This window comes from Mesoplodon densirostris, chromosome 5, assembly GCF_025265405.1.
Source record: "Mesoplodon densirostris isolate mMesDen1 chromosome 5, mMesDen1 primary haplotype, whole genome shotgun sequence".
Taxonomy (NCBI): domain Eukaryota; kingdom Metazoa; phylum Chordata; class Mammalia; order Artiodactyla; family Ziphiidae; genus Mesoplodon; species Mesoplodon densirostris.
This window is the reverse complement of record NC_082665.1, coordinates 66302735-66325798: the sequence shown is the minus strand read 5'-3', so window position 1 is coordinate 66325798 and position 23064 is coordinate 66302735. Positions and strand designations below refer to the sequence as shown.

Sequence of the window (23064 nt, the reverse complement as noted above, 5' to 3'; positions counted from 1 at the left end):
GTGGCCAGGGATGGCAGGAAGAGTCTTTCTATTGGTTGTACTCTGTTAGGTTCTAATTAATTCCTTAAACGATTACTTAAGGCACTCATCAACTCAATTCATACAGAGTGAATTTTCTTTGTTATAAACATTATTTTTCATGATTCAGGTTTCTTACAAGTTGTATATTTTACATCAATTGTTTCTATATTTCTAGATTAATATTTCAGCTGTTTGAGTTGGAAACAAATGATTTAGTTATTCTATTTATCAACAATAGCTGGTTGAATCATTTAGAAGGTTAACCCTATCTAACTTGAAAGGCTTATTATGGATATATCGAGGAATGTTTTGGCCAGACTGAAGAGGATTACCATCATCAAATGGCTAGCAAACATTTTCATTTTTTTAGATATGTAAATAAGCTTTATTCTTGGAGGCTCTCCACATCCCTATAAAACAATGAAATAAGCATGTAATTTAAACAAATTTTATGTCTAAATATTTACTAACCGTCTTTAAAATTCATGAATCATTTTCTTTACCTTACAAAGCTCTCCATGCTCTAAGCCTTTGATGTTACCCTGTATCAGTTATCTATTGACATATGATGCTGTAGCGCACATCCACAGAGCCATGGTAGCATACCACACTATGTATTTACTGTGTATGTGTTGGGATCAGTTGGAAGTCAGGAGACTCTCCTGATCTTAGCGGGGTTCAGTCACATATGTGGGATTGACCAGCTGTCAGTTTAGGCAACTAGGACAGCTAAGCTCTGCTTCATGAGTCTCTCATGCTCTGGCAGGCTAGCCTGGACACGGTCACATGAAATTGACAGAGTGGCAAGCTCAGTTCAAGCTTGTGATCCTAGCATCATACTTCTGCCTTTACCCCCTCCCATCCTGCTACTCCAGGGCACATTCACAGTGGATCCCAGAGCTGCTGCTAACCATCCTCTTAACTTAGCAAGAAGCTCATCCTTTCTCCCTCTGTAGAGAACTATGAACAAGTGACGTTTGTTAATTTTTTTAAAATAAAATTTATAACTAAATGTCTTTTTATTTGCTATTTTTATTTTTATTTTATTTTATTTATTTTTTATTTATTTATTTTTTTGCGGTACGCGGGCCTCTCACTGCTGTGGCCTCTCCCGTTGCGGAGCACAGGCTCCAGACGCGCAGGCTCAGCGGCCGTGGCTCACGGGCCCAGCTGCTCCGTGGCATGTGGGATCTTCCCGGACCGGGACACGAACCCGTGTCCCCTGCATCGGCAGGCAGACTCTCAACCACTGTGCCACCAGGGAAGCCCTATTTGCTATTTTTAATATCTAAATTTATGTCAGTGAAATGACCATTTTATTTATTGGGTTGGCCAAAAAGTTCATTCTGGTTTTTTGCAAGATGGCATGGGAAAATGCGAACGAACTTTCTGGCCAACCCAGTACAATACATACCTACGTTACAATGTGGAAGTTACTTAATGAGGACTTGGGAAGGTGTTTAAAACTTTTTTAAGGAACCAAAGTTGGAGCAACTATAAGAAGTTATGAAAAGTCTCACAAATTTTCGGTCCTTTAGCCAAGTAATTTTACTTGTAAAAATTTATTGTACTTTTAGAATTGTTTTCATTAATCCGTCAAGTGTTTATTTAGTGCCTAGTATGTTTCAGCCACTATTCTAAGCGTCAAGGATACAGCAGTGAACTAATAAGCAGACTAAAATCTCTGGTTCTGGGCCTCCCTGGTGGCGCAGTGGTGGAGAGTCCGCCTGCCAATGCAGGGGATACGGGTTCGTGCCACGGTCTGGGAGGATCCCATATACCGCGGAGCGGCTGGGCCCGTGAGCCATGGCCGCTGGGCCTGCGCGTCTGGAGCCTGTGCTCTGCAACGGGAGAGGCCACAAGAGTGAGAGGCCCGCGTACCGCAAAAAAAAAAAAAAAAAAAAAAAAAAAAGCTGTGTGGGAAGTTACTTATCCCAATGGTATTTATAGTAGTGGAAAGTAAGAAACAGCCTGAGTTTCTAACAAGAGAGAAATAGGTAAGTTATGGTGTAGCTACATGAGAATACTATAGTACCTTTTAGAATTGTTGCAGAAAAATATTTAACACCATGAGAAAAAGCTCAATATATACATGCTACATAATCACACCCAAAGTTAAAACAGCAGTATACAAAACAGTTTATACTGTATGAGGCTAAACATATAAAAGAAAAAGTATAAAGTCTGTGCACCCAACTGTAAAAATTATAAAAATGATTATTTCAGGGTAATTTCTATTGTCGTGATTTTTTATAGTTTCCTATTCTACAGTGAATATATATTGCCTTTGTGGGAAGAAATTAAAGAGCTTCCCAGATAATGAATTTACTGTCAGCAAAGTCCCCATTATATTACGTTCACTCTGATGAATCATGACTATTTTACTAACACAGTTATATGGTCTGATCGTAGGTGGCTTGTGTGGTCTCATTTTCATACTCCCTTTTTTCTACAGGTTTGGTGTTTATGTTCCTCTCTGCTGTTTCCATCAAGATAGTAGAGCTCATCTTCTTCTTGCAGACTATAACTACATGGTTCAGCACCAGGCGGTAGAGGAAAGTGCCTCGACTGTGGGTGGCTTGGCCAAGTCCAAAGACTTCCTCTCCTTGTTGCTGGAGTCTCTAAAGGAACAGTTCAATAACGCCACACCCATCCCCAGCCACAGCTGCCCCCTGTCTCCAGACCTCATTCGCAATGAAGTAGAATGTCTGAAAGCAGACTTCAACCACAGAATCAAGGAAGTTCTCTTCAACTCTCTCTTCAGTGCCTACTATGTTGCATTTCTCCCCCTGTGTTTTGTGAAGGTAAGTGGTTACTTGCTTTTATGTGCTTCCTGGATTTGTGTGTGAATGACATAAACTGGGTATTTCTTATTTAATCCCCCTTTTCTCTGTCTCCCCTTTGGCAGCCTGGATGGTGGAGTTCGGCTGCATCTGGAGTGCACTAATACCTGGTTGGTGGATAGATATTTCCATATCTGTGATGCACCCGTGGTGGTCCCCTCTTTTTTTCTTTTCTTTTCTTTCTTCTTTTTTTTTAAGATTTCCCCCCCCCCCGGTTTCTGGGGAGAATAAACTTGTACTTAGAATCCGTATGTGGTAGCTTAAGAGGACTGAGGTTTCAGTAAAATTCAGCCTACCGTGGTTGATCTTAACATGGTTATCAGGAGTTTCCTTGAATTTAATCTAACCTTTAAACTTTACTTTAGTAGAAAAGAAAAATGGTCTGGATGTCACTTGGGCCCAAAATCTTTTGGGTCATTTTAGTGCCCTTCCTTCACCCATTGAGAAGCATATCTGCAGCTGGAGTGGTCATTCACAGAGAGCATTCACTTCTAGAAAGGAAGCACTTAAAGTATAATCGCCTCTCCCTCCCAACCCTAACTCATACAGCCAGAAAGTCAGGTTGAAGGATTTTGGAGGACTCTGCTCTTGAACGTTCTGCACAGACAGGAGGACAACAAATGCATGTGTGACTCACAGTGGCATTTGTCTGCAGGGCGTATGTACACGCACCCATCCCTGCCTTCTTGCTCACCAGTACATGGATCATTTCTCTCTCTTCTGATCTCTTCCAGAGTACCCAGTACTATGACATGCGCTGGTCATGTGAGCACCTCATTATGGTGTGGATCAATGCTTTTGTCATGCTCACCACACAACTGCTGCCATCCAAATACTGTGATTTGCTACATAAATCAGCTGCTCACCTGGGCAAGTGGCAGAAGCTTGAACATGGGTCCTACAGCAATGCTCCACAGCACATGTAAGTAGGTTAGAGGAAAAAACCATTTAACACCTTTTTACATGCTGCTGGTCATGTTTATTTGCTTTGTACGTCATTCTTGTTCTTGGCTTTGAACGCTTAATTTTTAGTTTTTGTCTACGTGGGTGCTTATCATCCCTCTAAACTGAACGCAGGGGATATTAACTCATTTCCACCACCATCCCCAGTCCCTCCTTAAACGCCTCCTACCTTTCAACTACCCAGTCACTCTAGAATGTGTAATTTATTTCCCAAGCTATAATCTTGGAGTTTTCTTTTCAGTCCTAACCCTTTGCCCAAATTCAAAGAGTCATGACATATTTTTAATTTTCTTTAGAAGACTGTGAGATTCATCTTCTCATCTTCATTGCCACAGCTGAATAGCTGCTAGATAATTGTCTTATACTTAGGCAGCTGGAATTTGCTTCTCTCATCTTTTCTTTCTAATAAATGTAAATTTGTTCTAGTGATTTTCCTAGCCCGCATTTTATTTGTTTATTTATTTTTGCTTTTTGGGTTTTTTGTTTGTTTTGTTGTTGTTGTTTTAGCCTGCATCTTTAATTGTGTTTTTCTTTTCTTCCTAAACTCACTAATGAATGTTGCCCTGCTTTTCCTAAATTTAAATGAAAACTGTCCCTAAGTGAGTTCTTTCTGAGTATTCCTCTCATTGTGTCCCCCTATTAGTCATTTCTCTTCATGGTCCCTGTGGTCCAGAATGACTGACTTCAGAACCCTTTTATTCACTTGCTTCTGAGCCTTTCATCATGCCTCTCAGACCTGGACCATCTTCATCTTCCTTTTATAATTTGAACATTTCACAAATTTCATCACCTAGAAATTCTTTCCTAATTAAGTGGGACAGATTGAGGTGACATTCCCTTCCCCCTCCCCCTCAGAGTGCTCCCTTCAATTATTTGCCTTGATGTCTGATACAGATTAGCACAGGCCTTCAAGCCCAGGAACTGAAAGAGATTGGGCCAGGCTGAAAAGAAACCCGACTGTGGGCAAAGGACAAATTTCAATAAAAATTGAAAATACAATCCACAGTACTAGTACTGTACATCTTCAGGCTCCTGATGGCACATGGCCATGAGGTGTATCATCACTTTAATGCTGGTAAGTGTGAGCAAGGCCGACGGAACATTTTCTGAACTGGGAAAGCTTCAGGGTGCTAGAATTTTTTTTTTCTTTAACATATTTAAAATGCTGTCCCAGTTCTTACCCTAGGAAACTAACCTTTCCAAAATCAGGAAGAGATGAATTAACTTAGATTTTTTAAAAAGCTTAACCTGAAGATCCCCATCCCCACCCCAACTCCATTACGTTGGTGCTGGAAAGAATGAAGCTTCTTCCATAACTTCTTTTTCCTAGAGAAACCTCTATAAAAAAAAAAACCCAAGAAAGTGGTAAAAAGAAAAGTCTGTGTGTCGGTACCTTGTGTGTCTCTGTGTTCTTCTGTGTAGCTTCTCACATATATGAAGCGTTTGAAGTGTGTGATAAATGAATAGATTTCCTGTAGCTTTTTGGGATGTAATGCTGCAGTAAATGTCATGCTAGTTTGATAATGTGTGCATTTCTCCACTACTCTTATTACCATCCACTCTCTCTTCTTGTTTGTTCCCTCTAGCATTTCCACCAATAGACTCTGCTCACTTGGAATTGAGGTGACAGTCCACCTGCTTATACTGGATTTTCCGGCTCATAGATGCCCTCCTTACACATTTATTTCTGCTTGTTCTCCTAAGCCTCTTAAGTCCTTTGACACTGAGTTAACTTTGCAGTTTCTCTCTACTATATAGCAATGAAGTTATAATAAATCCTTTTGACTGCTTCCAGTTTGACCATGGAATTACTGTATTTTCAGAATTCAGGCAGATGAAGCCTTGAATACTTAATCCTTTCCATAGAAATATAGCTGGCCTTGCCAGACACTGTCTTATCTGTAATTGCCAATAGGCTAACATTGCATTTCTTTCTCCCCTAGTTGGTCAGAAAATACAATATGGCCTCAAGGGGTGCTGGTGCGACACAGCAGGTGCTTATATAGAGCCATGGGGCCTTACAACGTGGCAGTGCCTTCAGACGTATCCCATGCCCGCTTTTATGCAAGTACAGCTTATTTTTTCTCAAACATAAGCTTAGGAGTAAGTGTTAGGAGGTTACTCTGTGTGTAAGCATCTAGCACAGTGTGTAGCACATACTAGGAAATTAAGACAGGGTAATTATTTTACTACTATAATGGCCTCTGTCCTTTGGAAATATCTTCTGAAAGGCAGATTGAAGGTGAAATAACGATATCTCAATTTTAATAGCTTGACTGGTTTCTCTAGTTACATTGGAGTTTGTTGAGTCTAGTATTACTTGAAACAAGTACACAATTATTTAAGACTTCCGTTTTTCATCTTACAAATTTTATTTGTAACAGTTTGGTTTAGTGGTGTCCTTATTATACTATATCTCTGTATCCTTAAGCAATATTTAATATAGTAATAATGTGATGGTTTTATTTTTTGGTATTGTCATATATATCATCTCCTTAAAATACTTTGACTTCCCCTTTGAAACTCAGGTAAATGCCATGATCTGTGGCCTTTTACCTTCTCTTGGATTAAAAGGAAAAAAGGCTTAAAAGTTTAAAAGGAAAAAGCAGTAGACACCCACTAAATCCAGCTTCTGTTCCATTTGAATTTACACCTTGGGTTATGTCCTATTTGATCTTTCACTTTTCCAGAAATTCTGGCTCTAGGAAGCAAAAGTATTTACTTATAAGAGAAAGGCCAGCTGATTGATGGGAGAGGGGAAAAGAAGGTACATGCAGGGAACTGTTTTTAGTAAAAACATACATAGTGCAGTGCATTGCCTTTGAATGGAGATCATATTCTGAAAAAGAATTGGAGATTTTTAAAATTTATTTATTTTTTAGATACTTGAATCCCTTTCTCCCTCCCATCACTCCCTCCATCCCTCCCAGTTCCTTACGAGGGTACTTGGATTTCCTGGTTCTGCGGGTGTTTGCTACTAAGGGCCTTTTACTTAAATGCTGGAAACTTGCATCAGCACAGGATGCTTATAAATAACATGGTAGGGGAGGATGGGGCAAGGTGAAAGGCCTTTGAATGAGGGAAATACCATAATCTCCTAGACTCCTGTGGGATTGCTTTAAGATGGAGGAGTGGACTTAGGTTACAACTACATAAGCATTTGGTTTCTACACAGAATATTTAATTCAGCCAGCTGAGTTCCACAGGCCATTAAGGACATCTGTTGGCTCTTGCAGTCCCCTGGAAACCTACAGTAACCAGATAGTTTATTAAAATTTTCTGCTTGAAATATAAGTATTTTCCTTGCTAGTGTTGGACAGCTGAAGAATCAGGTGGAATCCATAGAAGAAAGATTAAGGAAATTAACTTATTACTGATTTTGCATGACCAGAGTAAATCAGTGCTTCTCAAAGTGGTGGTTGGGTCACTTAGAGTCAGAATCTCTGAAGGATCCTAGGAATTTGCAGCATTTGCACATTTGGAAATGATTCTTAGGCACACTGTTTAAGAACACTCACTTAAAATGTGCCTATTACCTGTAGCTCTGGCTGTCCTCACATTTTTACTCATTCAGTTTATAGCTTACCTACACGTTTAATTATAATTGTTATAATTGCCACAGAATCTGAAATTGCCTAATATTTTTTTTTTAGAATGTTAATTCTGAGCCAATTTTATACATGATATTACTGGAGATCATGTAATAAAACCCAGGTTAGGGCTTCCCTGGTGGCACAGTGGTTGAGAGTCCGCCTGCCGATGCAGGGGACACGGGTTCGTGCCCCAGTCCGGGAAGATCCCACATGCCGTGGAGCGGCTGGGCCCGTGAGCCATGGCCGCTGAGCCTGCGCGTCCGGAGCCTGTGCTCCGCAACGGGAGAGGCCACAACAGTGAGAGGCCCGCATACCACAAAAAAAAAAAAAAAAAAAAAAAAACCCAGGTTAAACATGTTCTTCCTCCCGCAGAAGGATCCTGAGAACCCAGTTACCTTTCAGAGCTGTCATGATGATTTGGTTTTATTCTCAGATTCGAGTCCTGAGGTCTAAATTATTCTTTTAGATCTGATATACTACCATTACCACGGTTTGCAATCTTTGACCTCTGTCTTCCTATTCATAATACATTTTTATTAGTCAACCAGGATTTAGCCTCTTAGACCGAAGAATTTGGTGGGAATGAAAACAGGTCTGTTTTTAGCCAAACTCGAATTCTGACTAATTTTTCCTTCCTTCCTCATTGTTCTGTCTTTGTTCACCCTACTTTTCAATATCCAGAAAAACTGAACAAAATAAAACAGCATGGTGGGTAACAGTTTAAGAAAAAAATTAAGAAATTACTGTATTGATATTTCAACTTGTATTACCACTGCTCCCTGCAGACTTGTCTAGTGTAGGTGTTTATGTCTTAGACCAGCCCACAAACTAACAATGATTTTTGTATTTTTAAGTGGTTACGAGTTACCTACATATAATATCCTCAATTTTTGTCTCTTGACTTGAGAGTCTAAAATATTTCCCATTTTGGTCCTTTATCCAGCCCCTGTCTTAGATAAATAAATATACTTTTGGTTATCTCAAATAAAATATATACCTAAGATAAAATCTAGGAAAATTTTTTGAGGCAGAGTTCTTTTGGATATAATCCCTTTTCATGTCTCAGGGCATTGAAATAAAATGTATTTCATTATTCCTTGAGCAAAAAAGAAAGGGTTTGGGTCTCTATAGCAAGAAATAGCCTGATTGATATTCAATAAGCAGATCTGCTTGTTAGTGCACATAGGAGCCTGTAAATATGAAATGATTTTAGAAGAAAAATGTGAGAATAACTGCAGTCTTTTCTACGAAATAACATTTTGCTTTTTAACTTCCTTACAGTTCCTGTTTCATCGTCCATTAAGGCTGTTAAATCTGCTTATCCTTATTGAAGGCAGTGTTGTCTTCTACCAGCTCTATTCCTTGCTGCGGTCGGAGAAGTGGAACCATACACTTTCCATGGCTCTCATCCTCTTCTGCAACTACTATGTTTTATTTAAGCTCCTCCGGGACAGAATAGTATTAGGCAGGGCATACTCCTATCCACTCAATAATTATGAACTCAAGGCAAACTAAGCTGCCTCTCAACAATGAGGGAGAACTCAGATAAAAATATTTTCATACGTTCTATTTTTCTCTTGCGATTTTTATAAATATTTAAGATATTTTATATTTTGTATACTATTATGTTTTGAAAGGTGGGGAGGGCAAGGGACATTAAATGTATCCATAAACAAGATGATGTGATCTATCATGTGTTAGTATATTTGAATAATATACAGAGGAGAGGTGTGCCTCCCCAGTAAAGAGATTGATTTGTTTGTATGGCTCTGGAATAACTTATTCACTTATGAACACATCTCGTATATCACTTGACACAGTACCTTTTGTGTATTTACTTTCCTTCTAGTCTTTCTCATTACCTTTAGTCCTTAGCTGGCCTTATTGCTACAGAAAGAGAGAGATCAGTGGAGTTGCCTGACAGCACTCATTGTCTTTTTTTTTTTTTTGATTGGCAGATAGTATTGGAATGCATGGGGCAAAAGTGGGTTTTCGTCCTGGTGGGGTTCTCTTTGCTGCCTACTGGGAGGAAGCATTTCTCAGGTAGGAACTCAGAGTTGTATCTGCCGTATGACATTTAAATATACTTTTGTGTAAGCTCTTACCCTGAAACAGGATATTGTTCTCATTTTCCCTGTTCTTTCACTTCTTTTCCTTGTAAAGATTGTCCTTTTATTGTTAGCTGTTTTGAAAGAATACTTTTTAGGACAGAATAGAGTGCCCAAACTTATGAAGGAGCTGGTGTGTGACTAGATCAGTGGGAGAAGATAAGCACAGATGCCCTGGGCTGGGGTCTGGGCAGGTTGAAGACACCAAGTAACTGGAGGAATGGATGCAGTCTAGCAGCAACCCTGCTACAGTGGCATGTTTAGAGTTACCAGCAGAAGTGAAATATGAGAATTTACTTTTTTGTCCTCAGGTAGTTTGATCTGTGTGTGTTTTGAATTTCATACTCCAGAACCTTCATGTCTGTGCGCATTAACCCCTTTCAGTCCATTTTCTTGAGAGGTGATATACTTAGTCAGTTGATGTCACTAGTCATCTGAATTTCTGAGGCCTTGTCTTGAGAGCCTGAAATATATTCTCATGTGTTTTCTATGCTCACTTTGGCTTTTTTACACTGAAACACAATATGGCTTATGAAGTAAAAAAAAAAAAAAAAAAATCACGTAATTCATAAACTGGCTCTGAAAACGGTTCTTTCAGAAGAGTTCCCAACAGGTTTTCAGCAAAGGCAGCATTGTGAGGAGTAGGTGTGTGTACAGCTACGCAAGGTGACTGCTATGTGTAACCATTGTTTCCTTAAATATTTTGATGGATACACTTTTTTGTTTTTTTAAGTTACATAATTTGGCAGTCAATCTGAGTGTATTCAGTCATTCAACAAATACGTGTTGGCCACCAGGCACTATTTTATGCACTGGGGATATAGCAGTGAGTGAGAAAAGCAAAGGCCCTACCTCACAGAGCTTACCATGCAGGGGGGTGTAAAATATGCTGTAAGCAAACATATATAATTTAATGTCTCCTGGTAGTAGCAATAGGTGTGGTAAAGCGAAAATTAAAAACAGAGCAAGGAAATAGAAAGTGCTAGGAATGGCATTGCTAGAAGGCATCTTTTTTTTTTTTTTTAATAAATTTCTTTCTTTCTTTCTTTCTTCCTTCCTTCCTTCTTCCTTCCTTCCTTCCTTCCTTCCCTCCCTCCCTCCCTCCCTCCCTCCCTGGGTCTTCGTTGCTGCGCCCGGGTTTTCTCTAGTTGCGGCGAGTGGGGGCTACTCTTCGCTGCGGTGCGCAGGCTTCTCATTGCAGTGGCTTCTCTTGTTGCAGAGCACGGACTCTAGGCATGCGGGCTTCAGTAGTTGTGGCTCGCGGGCTCTAGAGCACAGGCTCAGCAGTTGTGGTGCATGGGCTTAATTGCTCCGCGGCATGTGGGATCTTCCTGGACCAGGGCTCGAACCCATACCCCTGCATTGGCAGGCGGATTCTTAACCACTGCACCACCAGGGAAGTCCCTAGAAGGCATCTTCGAGGAGATGATTTTTGAGCAAAGATCAGATGAAGCAAGACTGAGGAGAATTCCATGTTACAGTAACAGCAAAGTGAGTGCCCTCAGGTGGGAATAATTTTGGTACATTGGAAAAATAACAAGATAACCAGTGTGTTGGTTGTTTTTGTAAAGTGGTTCAGCCTAAATATGGTGGTTCTTGAGTGGGGGAAGGTGGGAAAGCTGCCATCTCGATATTCTTTCCTTAGGGTCTTGAAGATATGCTTCTTTTGACTAATATTTTGGTGAGATTACTTGACAGCTAAGAGAAAAATGGGTGGCCTGGGCATAAAGATGTCTCATCACGATGGCCCCAGATTGGTTCTGTCATTGAAAAGTAGCCCAGATAACTGGGCTAATAATAGACTAGTCTATTACTAGAGATAATAGACTAGTCTTGAAAGCTGACATGATTCCCCCTTCTGGTTTGACCTGTCTTGGCCATATTCTAAAGAAGTAGCACAGGAGGACCAGATGCCAACGTGGCCAAACAAATGAGTGAATATAATAAATAAAAATTAATTTTGACTAAAGGAATTGCAAAATGCCCCCCTTCTCCTTCCAGATATGACAGCATCAGGGAGATAAAACCCTTCAGCTCATCATATGCTTCTACTCATTTTAGCTGACATTTGTAGGTGCCACATTCAGATGGGGGAGAGAAGAATTACTAGTTACCCATGTGTCCTGTTACTTAGGGATCATGTGATATAAAGGACACCATCTTTGTTTAGTGATGGGGGAGATGCATGCCCATTAAAGAATGGCCTTTTTTTGTAATTGTTAAATATTGGGAAATGGTGTGTGGAAAAAGTGGTATAGCAAAAGATCAGTTAGGTGAACTTGGGATACTGGAAAAGGAAAGAAGATGCTTGACCAGTTGTCTGGGTGGCTTAAGGTGAGTAAATGTGTCAGAGTGGAGGAGGGTAGTTCACAGGCATTATTAGCATGATGGAAACGTTCCTCAATATCCTGTTTACTCTGATTCCATGTTTTATTCTCTAAGCTGCTTTCCCTCCCCTCCCTATCAGTTACCTCCACACCACCCCTCTCATTTCTATGTACTGAGCAATTACTATGGCTAGATACTGCTGAGTGCCAGAGATACTCATGTTCAGAGTGCATTTACTAGAAGGCAAAAAAGTAAATCAATAATTGTAACACAAATGTGCTCAGTCAAGGAAGTATATGCAAGAGACAGAATTAATGCAGAAAAATGATCAACTTTGCTGGGAAGCTGCAGTGTCAGGGAATGGCTCACTGCGTCAGTAACACACATGGTGCATTTTGAAGCAGCACTAGTTTACTACAGAGATGAAGAGGGAGGGAGGGAGGGAGGGCTCATGCAGTGTGAACAGAATAGGCAAAAACTCGCATAGATTTGCACTAAGTTTTTAACTAATAGTTCAGTAATGCTGAAGAGCTAGGCAAGGAATAGATTACAGAGGGACTCGAGTTCCACATTAAGTGGTTTGGATTTTTATTATCTTGTAGGTCACAGATTGTCAAAGGAGTGATCCTTGGGCACTGCATTAGATCTACTAAGTCAGAATCTTGAGGGTGAAGCCCAGTAATACATACTTTTTACAGGCACTTCAGGTAATCCTTAAGTGGACAGAAGGCTGGGGACTTTTGTAGACAGAAGCTATCTAATGAGAGATTTTAAGCCGAGGACTTAACGATGACCCAAAGAGTTCTCAGGTCAAGGGTTCTGGAAGTGTAATTTTTGGACCAGCAGCATTGGCATCACCTAACTGGGAACTTGTTAGAAATGGGAATTTTCAAGTCCTAACCCAAACCTAACAGTCAGAAACTCTGGATGAATACCTAGGTCTGTTTGAACATACTCTCCAGGGGATTTTGATGAGAACCATTATCCCGTATTAGATAACTTTGGCAGCAATATGTAGGGTAGGTTTGGAGAATGGGGGGATGTGAGACTTAAAGCAGGGAGACCAATTAGCCAACTATTTAAAAAGTCCATGTAAGAGAAAATGGGAAAAGTGGGGGTGGGGTGTCACCACTGTGGGATAGAAAAAGCCACAGACATGAATAAGATAATGTAGGGAAAGTATGTACAGTGAAAAAGGAAGGACAGAATTCTGATGAATAACAACATTTAAGGGCAGAGGAAGAGGAAGCTTTCAAATGAGCAAGACTAAGGAAATGGAAGTCCCAGAGATGAGGTGAATTAGAGTTTCAAGAAAGGAATGATTACAGTATCAAATATAAAAGGTAAGTCAAGAGATTAAGAATTGACTGTTGGATTTGATTGTGAGACCACTGGTAACTTTAGCAAGAGAAGTTTAATGAAGCAGTGAGGGTGGAGCTCGGGTGGCAGTTGGTTCAGAGTAGTGAATTGGGAAGAAGGAGCCGTTTGGAAGAGGAATAGCACTTCTCCTAAGTTAGAAAGGAGTTTAGGGACACACGTATGAATAAGGGAAGTGGCAGTGTATCTGATAGCATAAACTTGTGAAGTAAGAAGTAATTATGTTTTCGAAGGAGTGGTCCATCTGGGAGGGGGAGTAGCCTTTGTGAGTTTTGGGAATGAGGCCACTGCTGAGGTGGTAAACCATAAATTTACAAAGGCTTTCATCATGGTTTTACGATTTTCTGTAGTCTAACTCAGTAGACACAGTAAAAGGGTAGTAAGATGGGTGGTAAGAGTCCTGGTCCTGGTTTGGAGGTTTGCCAAGCAGGTATAGCTGAAGGACTAGTAGCCAAGGGAGTTATGAGAATAGCTGAGATGATGCACCTTGGGGTCTGGAAAGGCTGGGGAAGAAGAATGATGTCTGGTGGGGGTACTGGCCATCAGAAAGAGCAGGCCTGGGTCAGGCATTAGTGATCTTGAGCAAGTAGAAGGAATAAAGGAGCAAAGATAGGAGTTCTGAGAAGAATATGGGAGTTCAGGATCATAGAGTTCTGGGTTGTGAAACAGCCTGATGTGTAACCCTGGAAGCAGATGGTCAAAGTTCAGTAGAGGCAAAAGCTGTAAGCAGGGCTTCCCTGGTGGCGCAGTGGTTGAGAGTCCGCCTGCCGATGCAGGGGACACGGGTTCGTGCCCCAGTCTGGGAAGATCCCACATGCCGCGGAGCGGCTAGGCCCGTGAGCCATGGCTGCTGGGCCTGCATGTCCGGAGCCTGTGCTCCGCGACGGGAGAGGCCACAGCAGTGAGAAGCCCACGTAATGCAAAAAAAAAAAAAAAGCTGTAAGCAATTGTGGCAAGGGTGTAGGATGAGTTTTCCTCAGGAACGTTGAAGTCGCCCAGGATGACAATGGGACAGGAGGTAGAGAGGAAACAGGGAGTCTGGTGCCGAAAACTGGGAAATCTGGCATATGGACTACATCATGGCCACAAAGAACAGAAAAGGTAAAATAGCTGGATGCCATAAATTTCAGTAATGAGATTTTTGCTTGAGATGGGAAGAAATGGTGCAGAAGCAGGAGTGGGAAACTGGATAAAATTTCTGGGGTTTTTGTAGTCTGTGTAATGTGGGAGAAATGGGCAGGGAAAGAAGTGTCCTCAGGTGAGTGTCAACTTTTACTGAAGTCTAAGAAGTGGAGGCAACGTTCAGTGAAGAGATTCAAGGAGAGAAGGACTCTAGAGGAACTGGAGGAAAGATTAGGAGTGAGGGGAACTGTGTATTGCCAGTTTGGCAGCAGGGAAGGGTGGTAGGCTCACTCAGAGAAACAGGAGTGGGGGGATCTGGGAGTATATAGGATAAAAGGCATTTATGGCAGCAATGAGGGAACAAGAGCAGGCCTGAGTGGTGTAAAGTTCTAAATAGAATATTGCCGAAATGCTAGAATTTTAATACCCTTGGCAACAATATTTTTCACTGCAAATATCACCAAGTTGTGAGCCTAGGCTGTATGATTGTTTTTTTAAGGGCCTGTCATTTCAACTCACTGAGTGCCTCTCTCCCCTCCCCCAACCCCCTTCTGTGATAATATATGCCAGGATAGCAAACTTTTGCTCTGAGGGAAAAACCCTCAGAGCACCATCAACAAAAATCACTGAAAAAATGAGTTCACATCTTTGCAGGTAGACCCACATAACTCCTTAAGCTGTGGAGTTTTGAGAAGTAATAGCTTTTTTTCCTTCTCATTTTTCATGACAACATCCATTGATTTATACTGGGTATATTGGGTGACATGTATGATTGCAACAGTAAGAGAGTGAAGTTGCAAATATTTGACAATTATTAAGATGTAAAATAACAAAGCAAGAACATTTTACTGAAGCAAACGATCAGGACTTGTGCTGTGAGGAGACCAAACCTTGAAGTAATAAAAAATGACATCAAACAGAACAAAGTAGAACAATGAGCCTGAATGCATAAAGTCCACTTTTCCTATTATTGATTTTGCTGATCCCATGTCCTCTAGTTCATAGTGCCGTCATGAGCATTATGTTTTATATCATTTATTAGAGTATATTTTTAAAGCATAACAATGTTTTAATTACACTTAAATGTCTCTAAGGGTAGGTTTAATATTTATGCTTTTTTAATCAATAGAAAAACATTCTGATTATATCTTTGGAAACATATTTGTCAAGTTCAACAAACAGCTGAAATCAGGTGGCTTTCTAATAGACTCCTTTGAGAAAGTGCTTTACCTTACAGAATTATAAGCCAGGAAGTACTATGGCATTAAGTTAATGCAAAGCATTGTGATTCATCCAGTAAAACACATGGCTCTGTATTTCATAGGTTTCTTATATGTAACTACATCCTCCTTCATCCTCATAGAAGTGACCCCTGCATTGCTCATGAACTTCAACGCTACTAAATGTGTGCCAGTTGATCAGTGGTGGCCCCAATTTTATACTATCTGGACTTATCCTGATCTTAGGCAGTCACCCTTCTACCATCTCCCATTCCTCTCCATGCTTGGAAAGGTGCTTGCTCCCTCTTCTGGTCTAACTTTGCTAGGAAAGGTGTTGACAGGGGAGGGCACATGCTTTGTCATTCCACATTTTGAACTGACCTTCCTGCTGAAATGCCTGAAATCATACTCCTGGCAACATTTAACCCCAAGATTCATGTTGTCATCAGATAGGACAGGCCATGGTAGAATGTAGTCCTAATCAATCCTGGTGGGAATTGGACCTACCCTGAACCTCTCCCATTCCAATCCCAGACAAATGAATCTTAGGTTTCCCAGTAGCTCTTCAGGCAGAACACAAGGCCCGTGTAGACAATCGACTGACCCACCCAACTTCAGGCAAACGTGATTATCATGTGCTAAATATTAGACATGAAAGTAACAATTTATCTTGGACCTATGGCTTCATCATCAACAGGAGTTAACCCATTTTGTGATGATGGAAGTGTCTAAAACCCCCTCTCAAGGAGTATGGAACCCTGATGTTACCTGGCTCATTTGCCGAGATCCAACAAGACTTCACAGCCAAACTAATTAAGACCATGCAAAACCTCAGAACTATTTATTCTTAGTTACCACTCTCTAAGTTTTTAAGTGATCAAAGCAAAATTCTCAACACCTGAATGTCTTCCTGGTACCTTCTACTGGATTTGTAATTGTGTTTAATTTGATTAAAGTCAGTAGGTAACTTGAACACTATTAGCAATCATATTAAAAGATGCTAAGTTGCTACCTGTTTTCCCCTGCTGCTTTCATTTGGTAACTTAATGGTTCGAGATCTTGCTCCTGGTTGCTTATAGGCTGTTTCATTTGCTACCATCCCTCTCCCCTTTTTCATTAGACTCTTCAAGAATTTCAGAGTTCTGAGGTACCCAGTGCAATATTACTAAGCTCTTGATAAATATTGTCTGTTGAGGATGATGATGTTTACATTTTTAATCTCCCCAGAATTCAGAATTTTGCCTTGGCCAATATTTTGAATTTTAGGGCTTAGATTAGGCTAACAGTGTCTTAACGGGGTTTTTGATCAGGACCCTTCATATTCCATTTGAAGCAGAGAATAAAAACTAAATTCCCTCTACCTGCTACCTTTTGGCAAAAAAAAAAAAAAAAAAAGGTTGGCCTGGGAGGGCCATTTTGCCAATAAATATAGGTTATTATCTTATTAGGCAACCATTAACACTGAAGGAAACATTAGAATATGCATGCATTTCACTTTAAATTCAGCATTTAAAATCAGCCACCCCATTTTGATGACTCATAGTTTATTTGAAGGTGCCTTTTGAGAATTTGTTTCTGTAGCCCTTTCTAGGGCACCATGTAGATCCTCCTATAAATAGCAGTACCTCTTCTCTCCTTCCCCTAGATGGAAGCAGGCAGTCTGATTTCCATCCAGCCATTCTCAGGGGGTTCATTTTTCAGTCCCAAGTGGATGACCAAATAGGTAATCTCAGGAGATTTGGGGGGAACAATTTCAAGGGGAAAATGTAATGAATTTTCCTTGTCATGGAATGGAATTTCATCAGTGCCAGGCTAGCCCCAGCTCACAGGAAGTTTATGATTATGGAGAGGTCCGTATTTTAGCAGCAGGACACTGACTAAGAAGGTGAGTCAGCTTCCAAGGCCTTCTGGATTGATTGGCTGGGAAAGCTCAGAGTAGGGAATATCTCCAGACAGTTGTCACACACTCTGTGTGTGTGTGATGACATGTGGATGACATCCACACACACTTCTGAAGATGATGCTACAAATGAAAGATGTCAGAGTCTAAGGAACGTGGCAGTCATTTAATAAATCTACATAGGTGCCTCAAGTTGAACTCGTTATGTAAATGGTGGCTTCTCAGTCTATCCTCAAATAAAAATATATCCTCTAAGTGTTACAGAAATTTTAAATAATCATAAAATAGTTTAAATATTTCATTACTTGGCTCAGAGTTCTGATGGTGAAGCAAAGTGCAGTTCCCTCCCTCTCACATCCTAACTGGATCATGGTCTTTATCAAAATGGAGACACCACAGTGTACTGATACTGACATAAAGCCTGTCTGCCACATTTTCTAATAAGGCAGAAATGTACTTTTCAAATCTCCTAAACACGGCTTTCCTCATCTGGCACCACTATATTCCTTCACCTTTCTTGCCTAGGGAAAAAATGCTATACCATAGGACTTTTCTTACGGGTTTACATCTCCTTGGCTGTTGGTCCAGTGTCTGCTCACCCAATGCAAAAACCACTGACCAAAGGCCTATTAACTGCTCCCCTTGCTCACTCAGTGCCCTCTGAGAGCAGAACTCGTCGGCTGGCTTGCCATTTATCTCTGTCACAGACACTGGCTTAAAAGGTATAGGACAAGATTTCAAAACTCTCTGTAAGGCTTCTCAGAGAAGAAGGGAGAGAGGAATACATATCTGTTGCAGGACATCTGCTTCCAATTTCTCACTGGAGGAGGTAACTTCAGATCAGCCCCTACCCAGCCCATTGCCAGCCTTGGTTGTGAGGTCTACCCAGAGGTACTGCGAGCTCTTAGAGAAATGTCTGCAGCGACTGAGGTTCTGGACAGAGTTCAGCCAGCCTTGAACCTGAGAAGAGGTGCATAGAGCTAAAAATAGGTCCTATCTTTCTTTGTTTCTCAAACAAGATAGTTGTCTTAGAAGGTCTGAAAGTGTTGATACCCTGATGGGTTTTGCATTGAGAAGGGCTCCTGTGAAGCCCTTTTTGGAAGAGCACCAAAAATCTGCCAGCAGGTTATGTTAATTCTTCCTCTCTCCAGCTGAAAAGGAAAGAACCATTTGAAGTTCTAAATAACTGAAATAAAATCAGATTGGTTTATTGCTTCTGCTTGCATATAGACAGGAGAAGAGCAAATTTGAGTGCCTGGGGTGGGTGCTGGATGAGGGGGATTATGGAAGGGGGAGGGGTGTCCCAAATCTGCTCTTGACCAATGGGAGAAAGGAAGGTACCCACTGGTTAAAATGAAATACATTTTCAAGAAGGGCAGTTCTCACCAAGCGGGAGTGATGGCCACCCTGCAAAGGTTCTATCCCGCTCCTCCTAGGGCTCCCCCTAGGGCTCCCCCCTTATCCTCTCTGGTACTCGGGCCCCAGCCTAGTGTGGAAGGAGAGTGAAACTGAGCTAGAGGTGTCTTCTGTGAAGGTCCCACCGATTTAAACACTTAACGTTTGGAGGGTAGTTCTGCCTATGTGTGAGGCTTTCCTCTATGATGACAATCTGTTGGCGAACTCCGATATTGGAAGGAGAGCAGACCACTATCTCACACTAAATGAAGATTTCACACATTTCATTGAGGTAACCCTCAGCTCAGTCCCCACCCTGCCCGACTACTGGATTTATAAATCACAGGGCAGGATCATGGCAGCTGGAGTCCCAAATTAATAAAAGCCAGAGCCAGAAAGTCTTCTTGGATTGTGCCAGTCTCAGAGTTTGCTCTCGAGTATAGATTCTGATTTTCTATGCTGGGATATGGAGCCATCTGGGATAGATCTGCAGGGATTCCAGGGAAAGCACGGCTATATTCACCCACCTGGATGTACTAAGTGTACGTTAGTTTGCATTTCCAAACCTGCTTCTACTCTGGATAGTACACTTTTACAAAGCTTATCAGAAAAGTGGTCTAAAAGAACACATGCTTTAAAGAGCATTAAAAAGCATGAAGTAAATAGGAGGCCTTCAAACCTCAATAGCAACATTTTCCAACACGGGCAAAGGATTTCTTTCTTTCAAAAGACATTATCACATCCAGCTCTCAACAGTACTAGATAATGTCAATGGGGGAGTGATGCAACTTATAAGCCCCAAATATCACTGGAAGCCAGCATTTCATCCTTTTCCCTAACCTGACTTTTCCCTGCCTGCTCAAATAGGCTTATTTAAATGTCATCTCTTGGTCCTTCCCTTGACCTCTCTTCTGGCAAATGGCCTAATTAGTAAATGGTCAAAAGGCTGAAGAAAGAGAAGAGGCCAAAATAAGCCCAAACTTGGATAACCTCTGCCTGGAATAAAGGCAAGTTGCCTCTGTAATAACTTCCAGATGAATCATGACATTTTCTGACACCAGCAGGTGAACTGATGTCATTCTATTTGCCTCCCACTTCTGCCATCCAGAATCACTGATCTCCGCTGGGGCTGGTAAAAACAGCTTGTTGAGGTCTCCAGTCTCTGGCCATTCTTAGGGATGGTCATTTTATTCCTAAGTGTAACCCCTTCTGGTGTGACCCATGTGTTTTCTGCCAACTCCCCACAAAGAAGGCCAGGGGAAATTGTCTGGGTGGGACTTCGGATGGGGGACAGCAGGACCTTGGAATCTGTCACTGTAGATGAGGGGGGCGGGTGGTCCATGATGGGGAAAGGAGGACTGAATAAGATGAGGCTCTGAGGTCTTCCTGGTCTTGACCTGTGGAAAGGCTTAGAACCCCCTGACGGTCGCTCTATTTTGGAAGAAAGAAGGTTGTCCCCAGATGGCTCTGTCTCTGATGTGCGCTTTCTACATTGCACTGCCGCATCCTGAGTGGAGAGCAGGTTAACTAACCCTGGTTCTGGAGAAAGGGTGGATCCCTCGCACATGCGAGATGCAGTGGCATCCATTGGCAAGGACTCAATGGCTCCTGTATCTTGCTTTGGTTTCTCTTCCTTTGGGCTTTCCAAGGAGGAGAGAGAATCATCTTGGGCAAGTTTCTGAGAGGTGCCAGCAGTTGAGCCGGGTTCCTCTTGGTTCCTCTCCAGGGGCTGAGCCCCACTCTCCTCTGAGCTCTGAGAGGGCAAGGGCTGTGGGATCTGGGTGTACTGAATCTTGGGTGGGATGACTGGGACTGCCCTGGCCTGGCACATTTTGACCATGAAGGAGGTTCTCACAGCTGACACACTCACAGGAGCTGAGTTACGGCGGCCCGTCAGGGCATGAGCAACAATGTCCAGGTCCTGAGAGTCCTGGGAGTAAACCCTCCAGGGGTCTACTTCACAGTGAGATGAGGTCATCCATGTGATCTTTGGGTCTCCTGGCTCAGAGAGCTGCATTCCAGGTGAACCAAATGAGGCCACATTCTCAAACCGGAAGAGGTCAGTGATGGGAATGGCAGAGTCCAAGTTGAGAGAAGAAGGCCTATTTTTCCCCTTTAGGGGCCCACATTCAGTGCTCTTCAGCTGTAACTTTGGGGGATGCTCTCCCGGTGAGGTGCTGTCCTGCACACCTGGTGAATTCTCCTTGCTGTTTTCTGGCCCAGGATCACTACCTTGCTCAATTTGAGGGTTGTGTGGCCCCAGGTGTGTCCCCAGTTCCTTTCCCTCTGCTGGACTGACAGGGCTGGATTCTGCTGATTTGGGCTGCAAACCACCTGGTCCCTTCTGGTTGTGAGGAACCTCTGTCCTTTTCAGGCCAGAGAACTCTTGAAAGGACCTCATGGCTTTCTCATCCCATCCAGTAATCTCGCTCCTGGGTGCCAAGGGCTGCAGAGGGTTGGAATTCCTCTCTGCTCCAAGATTAGCACAGCTGCTGGAGGAGGAACCCTCAAGAGTCCACTGGCTCTTAACCGTGGTTTTGCCATCTAGAGAATGGCTCTGGCGAAGGCTGGGCCTGTGGGAAAGCCTCTTCTCCAGTCGGTGGCCCTGGGGGCCCTGCATCTGGGCCTCTTGTACATCTTTAAGGGTGGGTGAGTGCAGGGGACTTGTCACCCACTGGGGCTCCTCCCAGGGCTCCACCATCTCCAGGCCATGCTGGGCAATGTCGGTCACAGTGTCATCTTCATCACAGTCTGAGGGCTCCTGTACTAAGTGGGCTACATCCTCCTCTCCTTGTGGGGAAATCTCAACCTCCCTGGTTGGGCTTGGAAAGCTAGAGCCTTTGCCCTCAGAAGCAGCATTCTTTGAATTTTGCTTTTCACTTTGTTCTGAAGAGGCCTCCTCTCCCTGACAAAGACTGGGGATCCCAGGGCTGCCTTTGGACTTTAGCTGATCTCTATATGGGTTTGTTCTCAAATTCCCAGACGAGTCTTCTCTCTCAGGGCCACCCTTCAATAGCTGGACTGGAGGCGCCTCCTCCAAAGGAGTTGGAGGCGGAGGAGGAGGAGCAGGCAGGAGCAGAGGAGACGGATTCCCTGGGCCCCCCGCCTCCGCTGCTGCTTGTGGAGGAGACTTCTCAAATGGAACCATTTCCAGAGGAGTCAGGCTGGCGGGGTCTGGGCGCTGGCCCTTTTCAGGCTCGGATCTATGCAGGATGCTGGTTGTCGCCGGCTTTTCTCTATTGGCTGCTGCGGAAGTGCCCTGTGTGCTCTGATTGGTTGGATCCTTAGTCCACTCCTCCAGAGGGGTGGAAACTGGAGCTGGGGCGGAGCCACAAGGCAGGCTCCCAGGAGGCTCCGGGGAAGCAAAAGGCCCTGGACTAGACTCAAGAATAGGCTGAATCGCGCCTGTCTTTAGAGCAGGTGGTGGCAAGGAGGAGAGTTCCTCCTCAGATTCAATAATTTTCAGCTCTTGTTGAATCTCAGGCCAGATCAGGGTGTTGGCCAGATCATCTTCATCCTGAAAAACATCAAGAAACTGATTACTTAGAACCAAAGACTCTCTCAGCGCGGACATCCGCACTGTTTCCCAGGGAGAGTCTAGGGACTGGAGCAGTGCGTGGCGGCGCTAACCTCAGCACACAAAGGATACAGCGTTAGTAATAACTGTGGCTGTTTATTTATGCTTACCGTGTGCCATGACATCATTAACTGTACTTTCTTAATTTCCCCAAGTCCTGTTGGGGAAATTAAGGGAAAATCCGAGTCTCCTTTACCAAGTCCTATTCACTTGACCTTCCAAATAGCTCTGAAAGCCTTCCATTTCTATCCCCGGTTCCCCAACTCTAGTCTAAGCCACCATCTTTTCTCGCCTGGTCTGCCACAGACTAGCCTTCTAATTGCCATCCCTGCCTCCTGTCTTGCCCTTCTCCAAGCCACTTTCCTCACAGCATAGAGTGACCTTTAAAAGATAAAATTCTGAGCAAATCAGAAGAGTTTCCTTTGCCCTTAGGTTAAGCTCCAAATCCCTTCCAAGCAACCCTGCCTGACGTGGCTCCTGCTTTGCTCTGAGCCTTACTTTCTCTAGTCCACGTTCCCGTTCTCCAGCCTTGTTCTTGTTCCTTGAATGTTTCGTGCTCTTTCCCATTTCAAATTCATGGCACATCTTACGCTTTCTGCCTGAGAGTCTCTCCCTTC

General features: G+C 42.7%; 2 protein-coding genes across 4 annotated transcripts in view; one reads left to right on the top strand and one right to left on the bottom strand.

Moving 5' to 3' along the window:
- TMEM39A (transmembrane protein 39A) overlaps positions 1–9184 on the top strand; it is a 29576-nt gene extending 20392 nt beyond the window's left edge. Inside the window, exons 6-9 of one of the 3 annotated variants that reach the window (XR_009532577.1) lie at positions 2477–2825; positions 3599–3786; positions 4722–4902; positions 5414–5764. Coding sequence is in view for 2 of the 3 variants with exons in the window: in XM_060098972.1 (XP_059954955.1) it covers positions 2477–2825; positions 3599–3786; positions 5771–5891; positions 8702–8935 (892 nt within the window). In the remaining variant the exon portion in view is untranslated. The other 2 variants (XM_060098972.1, XM_060098973.1) reach the window with 2 other exon arrangements.
- Positions 9185–17102: 7918 nt separating this feature from the next.
- The window catches only part of ARHGAP31 (Rho GTPase activating protein 31), a 114658-nt gene continuing 108696 nt past the window's right edge, over positions 17103–23064 (bottom strand). The window contains exon 12 of the mRNA XM_060098971.1: positions 17103–22387. Coding sequence (XP_059954954.1) covers positions 19946–22387 — 2442 coding nt within the window. The 3' untranslated portion in view covers positions 17103–19945. The remainder of the gene's footprint in view (positions 22388–23064) is intronic.